Below are 9264 nucleotides of genomic sequence, written 5' to 3' on the forward strand. Positions count from 1 at the left end.
TTCAAAGGATTTGAAACAAAGAAAATCGAAAAGGTTGAATGAAATCACAAATGTTATCAATATTACTTCTTCAATGAATTGTAAAGAAACAAGTTTTGGAGATGAGGATGAAAATCTCAGAGAAGAAGAAAATAATGATATAAAAGATAACAATGAAATTTCGATTAATTACATTTCATGTAAAAGGCAAATAAATCAAAAGAATGTTGTTATTAATGACGCAATTGCTCATTCAATTGCCACCGAAATAACACTTGATGAAAATGATATAAAACCAAGAACGATACAAGAATGTCGACGTAGGAATGATTGGCCAAAATGGAAAGACGCTATTTAAGCAGAATTAAAGTCACTTGAGAAACGAAAAGTTTTTGGACAAATTACCCAAACACCAAATTGTATAAAACCGGTCGGCTACAAATGGGTGTTTGTAAGAAAAAGGAATGAGAAAGATGAAGTGGTTAGATATAAGACATGACTTGTAGCACAAGGTTTTCCCAAAGACCAGAGATTGATTATGAGGAAACGTATTCTCCAATAGTAGATGCAACTACACTAAGATTCTTGATAAGTCTAACTGTCTCAAACAGGTTGCAAATGCGACTTATGGATGTTGTAACCGCATATTTATATGGTTCACTTGATACAAACATTTATATAAAAGTCCCTGAAGGACTTAAATTACCATAAAACCACAAATCACGAGAAATGTCTTCTGTAAAGCTGAAAAGATCACTTAATGGATTAAAAAAATCTAGAAGAATGTGGTACAACTGTCTTAGTGAATATCTCTTGAAAGAAGGATTTAAAAATGATCAAATCAGTCCTTGTGTATTTATTAAACGGAATCAATCGAGATTTTCTATAATTGCAGTTTATGTTGATGATTTAAATATCATTGGAACTCTCAAAGAGCTTGAACAAACTGCAAAATATCTGATGAAAGAATTTGAAATGAAAGATCTTGGGAAAACAAATTTTGCCTTGGATTACAAATAGAGTACTTAAGGGGTGGAATCTTTGTGCACCATTCCAACTATACAGAATAAGGTTCCAAAAAAATTTCATATGGACAAACCTCATCCGTTGAGCCCTCCAATGATATTGCAATCATTAAAACCAAAAGATGATTCATTTCGACCTTGTGAAGAAGACGAGGAGATTCATGGCCCTGAAGTGCCATATTTAAGCGCAATTGGAGCTCTGATGTATCTAGCTAATAATACAAGACCTGATATTGCTTTCACTGTTAATCTATTAGCTAGGTATAGCAATTCACCTACAAAGAGACATTGGAGTGGGATAAAACATTTATTGCGCTACCTTCGAGGAACTAAAGATCTTGGATTATTTTATCGATCAAAGCAAGATGCTACTCTTGTTGGATATGCAGATGCTGGATACTTATCAGATCCCCATAAGGCTAAATCACAAAATGGATATGTATTCACATATGAAGGTACTGCAATATCTTGGAGATCCACAAAACAGACACTGACAGCTACATCATCAAACCATGCAGAATCGATCGCCCTTTATGAAGCAAGTAGAGAATGCGTTTGATTAAGGTCAATAATTGGTCATATTCAAAAAGAATGTGGGATAAACTCGATAATAAATTCTCCAACTTTAATTTTTGAAGATAATACCGGTTGTATTGAACAAGTTAGTGAAGGCTTCATAAAAGGGGACAATACCAAACATATAGTACCAAAACTTTTCTTCGCACATGACCTCCAGAAGTATAAAATAGTAAAAGTCAAACAAATTCAATCAAGTGAAAATCTTGTAGATTTGCCCAACAACAATGACGTTAAATGCCAACTTATATTAATTTAAATGCAAACTTGTATAATTCTTATTGCCTACTTATACATCAGATATTGCCTAATAATATATAGTTTAAATGCTAACTTACATTAAATTAACATAGGACAAGGTCTTCCTTGAAACGAAATTCTATAACAATAGCATACCAGCAAAACAAGCACACAATCATTTACAAAATTAATATAATTGTTACCATTCACGTCGTAGGGTATCACAAAAAGTATCTAAAATGAAAGAACACCAATCAAAGGAATTTATACAAGAAGGATTAACAATAGCAGAATAAATAGTCATTCTAATCTTGAAATCAGGAAAAGGAGCAAGCAATATGGAAACAACGTACAACACAAATAATTGAATTCATCCCCTCCGTTGGAGAACCTTAAAAACAGACGCATAATATGTTTTTCCCTCAAAGCTTTCGGATTAGAAAACCCTAGAGTTTTAACTCATTCATCATAACCATTTTCATTTGTTCAAGCTTTTATCTTGATTTGGTTAGTAGGATTCAACTGCAATCCAAATATATTAAGAAATCATCCGCGTTGATGACGTACCCTCTATTATTTGGTATATTCTGAATTCTGTTGACATGGTCAAAATGAGCTACAAGGAATGGTATAATGCCAGAAGGCATTTTATCGCTCTTCACCTTTAACAATCCAAAAAATCCGATAGCATTCATCGCCAATCTGTGCTGGCGTAAGATTAGTTTCTCCTTTACCATTGCACAAGAAAAGATGTGGACTGCAATTGTTATATATAGCTATGTGAACACTACATACAAAATAACAAATTAAGTAAAATTACATAAAAAATACATCATACTAAAAGTTAACTTACATCATACTAATGCCAACTTATAAGTTATACAATGTCAACTTACAACAAAATAATTCCCACTTAAAACAGATTAAATGCCAACTTCTAACAGATTAAAATCCAGTTTATACTAGATCTAGTGCCTATTTATATCAACTTAAAGCCAATCTACACTAGATCTAATGCCTAGTAATATAATGTCAACTTACAACAAAAAAATCCCACTTAGAACAGATTAAATGGCAAGTTATAACAACTTAATGCCAACTACATTCCATTTATATAGACTTAATATCCACTTATAGCATAGTTAAAATCAACTTACAACATACTAATACCAACTTATAATTTATGTAATGTCAACTTACAATAAACATCCCAACTTAGAACAAATTAAATGTCAACTTACAACAAACATAATCCCAATTTAACTCATATTAAATGATAACTTACATCAGTCCTAATGCCAACTTATAAGTTATATAATGTCAATTTAAAACAAAAAAATTTTCACTTTAAACATTATAAATGCCAACTTTTAACATATTGAAATTCATTTTACATAAGATCTAATGTCTCTTTATATCAACTTAAAGCCAATTTACACTAGTTATCATGCCTAGTAATATATATTGTGAACTTAAAACAAAAAAATTCCCAATGCCAACTTATAAGTTATATAATGTCAACTTAAAAACAAAAAATATTCTCACTTAAAACATATTAAATGCAACCTTTTAACAAATTTAAATTCAATTTACACAAGATCTAATGCTTATTTGTATCAACTTAAAGCCAATTTATAATCCCACCTTTGGATTATTTTCTAATAATCAAACATTTTTCATACATTTTTCATCAACATGCCTTATTACAAATAGTAGGTAATAATAAGGCAATGTTGGATTGTTAGAAAATAATCTAAAGGTAGGATTATCAACAACAGACGAGCAAAAGATTGGATTATTAATATCAATTTTCCTTTTAATTTTCAATACTAGAATTAAATAAAAGTTCAACTCAATTTCTAATTTTGTTTATATTGATTTTATAAAAATAACTTAAATTAAGTTGTTAAAAATTAAAGAAGATGATTTAGTACTATCTGCTCCAATGCCTTGGTTGGTATGCCCCTTTGACCCTGATCACTCAGCTTCCCTGCAGAAGAACATATTCACGAAGGCCTGGCCATATGATGCCCTCGTTGAATTTTGAAAAGATGGCCGAGTTTGTTCATTTCGAGTTCGAGACCTTCTAACCGTTCATGGACCCGATGCTATTCCATTTGATGATAATCTACGCCAGGTCGATTTAGCAAACCAATGCCTTAAGCCACTCAGCCATACCTCCAAGTTGTTGATCGGATCAACTGCCTAAGCCGTAGCGCGCTAGCACGCGTACTCTTCCTCCACGAGCGAGATTCTCTCCAGAAACCAGAAAAAAGGAACTGCCTTAGCATCCACCACAAAAATCTGCCACTCGTTGGGCGACGCCTTTTTTTCTATGGTAGAGAAAAAATAGTAATAGATTGATGACTAAAATAAATAATAAAAAGAGAAAAAGTTTGTAGTGTTGAAAAATTAAGAAATAAATTATTAATTATTTCTATAAATTAAGTTAGTGATAATTTATGTTTGATGAATGTGTAAAATTAAATGATGTAAGAGAAAATATTTCGAAGTTAAAAAGTTGCTTTGAAAAGAGATTAAAAAAATGGAGAGAAAAAATGTACTTCTTAATAGGATTTGAACATATGACCATTGATATGGAACGTAAAACTCCTTTAGCTACCCTATAACAATAATAAGTTATTTCAATACAATTTTTTAATATGAAGCGCTTTAGGTTTGGGGGCTCTATGCGGATGGGCACCCTGCATAGCCCCAAAACCGCCCATGTTAAATGTATAAATTAACAAACGTGAAAAACCAAATAAAGAAATAATAGTAAATAGGAGAGATTACTAGTATTTTCCTAAGATTTTAGTGTTGTTTATGGCCTATCTAGATATCCTACTACATCTGCCCCTGGACAACGCCACATTTGAGGTTATTCATTAGTGAATATGTTGGCGCTCTTAGGTTTTGATGACTACAATTTATGTAAACAAATGTATTTTTAGAGATTGTATGCAGGTCGATATCCGGTCGTGACTAAGATCGTTGATAGTACCTATGACTTGGTCTATGAACGTGTACTTGTCAAAAGAATCCAAAAAAGTTAGATAAGGTATATCGCTTAGGATGTCAAATGTAGACAGGAGGTCTACTGTTCCCAAGTTTGATGATCTAACGATACTGGAAAATGGAAACAGTGCATTGTTTCCAGAGTAGAGTCTGGAGAAGATACGTCTGCTGGAAATTCTGATTAAGTTATTTTCTGATTTTTAGTTGATGTATTAGTTAAAAGTAATTTGTTGCATTATTTAATAATTAAGTTAATTGGCAAAATATTTTATAATAACCTAAAATTATAACCATGTGATTTTCTAAGTATGGAATATTTTTCTCTTTTTAAAAAAGGCTTTTATCTTGGATCTAAATTAAGTGAGTAATTAATTTAGCTAATATTAGTAAAAGGGGAACTGTGCCTAATATTAGTTAAAGGGAACCGTGCCTAATATTGGATAAAGGTAACCGTAACTATTATTAGAAAAGGGGAACTATAACTAATCTACCTATTATTAGTGAAAGGGAACCGTATTAGCTTTTGCTTAAGCATCAAGCTTCCATTTATTTCTCCCTTATTTATGAAAAAAGATACCGTGGGTTTTGACCTTGTATTTCAAGATCCATATAATTAGAGATAAGGGAATAATGGGTGATTACTTCCTATTTTTAGCTAAATTAAAATCTATAAATAGAGGACGTGATTATTCCTCAAAATAAGCCTTTGTATGAGCCATTAAATCATACGTAAATTTAGGAAAATTAACACGAAATATTTTGTTCAAAAATTGCCAATTAACTTAAAATATTTTCTTGTGCAATTCTTTAATTTTATCTTTAGAGAATTTATCCTTGTAAAAGGGTTTTTGAATTGTTGTAACTAGACTTGGGTAAGTCTAGGGGAGAATTAGAAAGCTTCTAGTGAAGCTAGAGAAGAGAATAGCTTTAAGTAAATAGGGATGGCAATTCAGTCCGAATCCGACCCTAGTCCGACTCGATCCAAGGAAAATAATCTGATTCGAGTTTGAGGAAAAGGTTATCCAACTCTAACTCCGACTACACAATCTGAATCCGAGTTAGAGACGGACTGGAGTTGGATCTTATTAAAAATCCGACACTCCGACCCGACTCCGACCCTGAAGGAAATCCGACTTTGAATTTAACTTTTAACCCAATATTTTGTTTCCTTTAAAACTCTACACGTGACTAATTCAAGCTCTCTCTCATACTAATTGTAATTTTCGATTTTAAAAAACTACTTGGTATTTTTATTTAGATCAATCAATCAAAATACGACAAATCAGATTAAGAGAAATAAAATATCCCAAATCAAAATGCGAGAAAATTTTGTTAAATTGTAGTATTAGGAATATTTGTCAGATAAACTTGAATTCAAAGTACATATTTTTTTGTTAAATTGTATTTGAAAAATATATTTTGTTAACTTCGTATGATTTAAATCATCAGTACAATATCACAACGATAAAGTTTGATAATAATCCGACTCCGTATCCCACTCCGTTGGAGGTCCGAGAGTCCGAGTCGGGGCAAACTTGGAGTATGCATAATCCGACTCCGAGTAGAGGTGGACTAAAAAAAAAAGTTCAACTAAAATCCGGAGCAAAGTCGAAGTATGTATAATCCGAGTCGAGTCCGACCCATTGCCATCTCTATGAGTAAAGCTAAGAGCGAAGCTTCGAGTGAAGCTAGAGAAAGACAAAAAGAAGTTGGCCTAGTAAGAGAAGCTTCGAGTGAAGCAAGTTGTTTTATGTAATTGTAACGAATTGGCTAAAACATATTGGAGAGTTTTGAAATCCCGAGGGGTCGTAGTTTTTCCTTCTATTTAGGCCTAAAAGGTTTCCGCGTAAAATTGTGTAGTCTCTTTTACTTTTTTTCTCTAAGTTTAAGTTTTAGTTCTTTAATCTGATTCCGCAAAAACACGGCTAAAATACTTAAACTTATTAAAACAACAATTCATCCTTCCCCCCCACACACACATGTTGTCATTCTCATTTCTAACACAGTCTACAGAATATAACATTGACGAATATAAGTAAATTAGATCATTGGTTAGTAAGCAAAGACAATTGATAATGAACCAAAGATATATTCATATAATTATATCTTATGTAGCATTCATTGATTACTTAAAGCAACTTCATGTTTCTGACAATTGAAAAATGACAACTATGGTTATTAGATAAAAAAAAAACTCATTTTATCCTTCTAAATTTTCCTATTTATAATCTTTGTTCAATAATAGAAAAACTCGTAAAGACAGATCGAGTAACATAAAGGGAAATTTCAACATTATTGATAGTTATAACCAACTCTTATGATAGACTTTTAACGTCATGTATTATTAAGTCATCAACAAAAGGTTTTTGTTCCTTAATTATTCCGAGGGGTGGGAATAATTTGAAGAGGATTAGCTTTTTGCAATGTCATTCCATACTTCTCATCCAAGTCTAAATCATTAGGATGCATACCATCTTCAAGTTTCCAGTTGTAGTTGCAAAGAAGATTTGCCATCATCAAACTCAACATTCTATATGACAAGGAAATTCCAGGACATATTCTCCTACCTGCTCCAAAAGGTAAGAGTTCAAAATTTTGTCCCTTAAAATCTATGTCACTATCCAAAAATCTTTCAGGAGAAAATACTTCTGGATCTTTCCATATATTTGGGTCACGGCCAATGGCCCAGAGACTTACAAGGACTTGAGAATTCTTTGGCACAGTGTAGCCACATAACTCTACGTCACTATTTGCCTTTCGGGGTAATAGATACGCTGTTGGAGGATGCAAACGAAAAGTTTCTTTGATGATAGCTTGCAAGTACGGAAGTTTTGAGATGTCAGATTCTTGAATGTTTGAATGATCTCTTCCAAGAGCCTCCTCAATTTCAATTTGAACCTTATCCATAATATTTTGATTTTTTATTAGCTCTGTCATTGCCCACTCTAATATATTTGCAGTAGTATCTGTTCCAGCATCAAATATGTCCTGCCAAAATGAGTAATATGATAGAAGTATTACTTTAATAAGTATGATAAATTATATTGAGCATTCATGATACCCAATGTAATAAAAAAAAAAGGTAACTATAAATTTGAATTCATACTTTTACAAAGTTTATGTTAAAATATTAAAAATGTTTATTTGATCAGAACTAATTCAAAAAATAGTTTATATAAATTTATCAACTAAACTCTCCAAAGATAAAAATAATTATTTAATTAAGAAACAATAAGACGAGGAGAATAAAACCTTAATTTGTCATTTGAGAATAAAATAATTAAAGGCAATTAAAATATTAGGAAACCAATAATACTCACCACTAGTAGATGAAGAAGATCATCCATACTCAATTCATTCTCTTGGTGGAGATTGAGAAGAATGTCTAAAATATCATTTGTTGGTTTTGCATCAAGCTGATGATTAGTGGATCGAATCTTTTGCCTTTCATTAATGATCTCTTTGTATAAATCCAAGAGCTTACTATAACAACTAGCCATACGACGTCGTACTCCAAAAGGGTCAATATAGGCAAGAATTGGGAAGAAATCAGCATAATTAGGCCTACCCATTTCTAACATAATGTTCCACACAAGGTCCTTAAGTTCTTGGGAAGAACTAGACTCATAGCTAGCAAGTTCCATTGAAAATAATGTGTTTGATAATAGGTTAAGTGTGGTGGTAAATGCTGCCTTTCCAATATTAATAGATTGCATTTTTATACAACAATTTTGCACATATGCAAGAAGTTGTTTAATCATGGCTTGTCTAAGTTCTTGGCTATCATCAAGACGCTTGTTTGAAAGCAATTGGATGACAGAGATTTTTTTAAGATTTCGCCATTTTGGAGAAATGGGAATCCATGCATAAGAAAACTTGCTATGGTCACATGCTCTTACCGAATCTGGAATTGTTCGACTAGAGAGTGCTTGATCGTTTTTAAGGAACATTTCTTTAGCAATGGATGCAGAAGACACCACAATAGTTGTGACACTTCCTAACTTTACTCTCATCAAAGGGCCATAGATTTTGGTAAGATTGGTAAAGGTTCGATGTGGCTTTTTACCAAGACCGAAAATGTTGCCAAAAATTGGTATCGGTTTAGGTCCAGGAGGGAGGTTATGTGATTTTTTCTTAGCGAGTCCTATATGAGATTTGATTAGAAGGTTAAAGCTCAGAAAAAATATCGAAACAACCATAGCAATTGTTGTGTAATCCATAATATTCACCTAAATGATACAAAAAATCGAAATAACTATGATTATACCCAAAAAGATTAGACCACTAGTTGAAGAAAGATTCAATTGTAGGCTAGGTAGTACTACAACAGAGCTTTCCTACTTACGTATTTATAGATTTCATAGTAAATTCACGTGCATGTTGCATGCATTTCTCCATCCAAATTTTGAGTTTATTTTGCTTACAC

The 9264-nt window shown here is 32.2% G+C and overlaps 2 protein-coding genes across 2 annotated transcripts; one reads left to right on the forward strand and one right to left on the reverse strand.

Annotated features, from left to right (window-relative positions):
• The first annotated feature begins 1068 nt into the window (after positions 1-1068).
• On the forward strand, positions 1069-1563 carry LOC130821481 (secreted RxLR effector protein 161-like). Its single transcript, XM_057687268.1, has one exon. It carries the CDS (start codon positions 1069-1071, stop codon positions 1561-1563), a length of 495 nt encoding a protein of 164 aa, XP_057543251.1.
• Positions 1564-7211: 5648 nt separating this feature from the next.
• On the reverse strand, positions 7212-9058 carry LOC130820538 (cytochrome P450 76AD1-like). Its single transcript, XM_057685952.1, has 2 exons — positions 8159-9058; positions 7212-7826 (listed from the first exon to the last, which is right to left on the reverse strand). Exons 1-2 carry the CDS (start codon positions 9056-9058, stop codon positions 7212-7214), a joined length of 1515 nt encoding a protein of 504 aa, XP_057541935.1.
• Between the last annotated feature and the right edge of the window lie 206 nt (positions 9059-9264).

This window comes from Amaranthus tricolor, chromosome 8 (assembly GCF_026212465.1).
Source record: "Amaranthus tricolor cultivar Red isolate AtriRed21 chromosome 8, ASM2621246v1, whole genome shotgun sequence".
In the NCBI taxonomy this organism is placed as follows: Eukaryota; Viridiplantae; Streptophyta; class Magnoliopsida; order Caryophyllales; family Amaranthaceae; genus Amaranthus; species Amaranthus tricolor.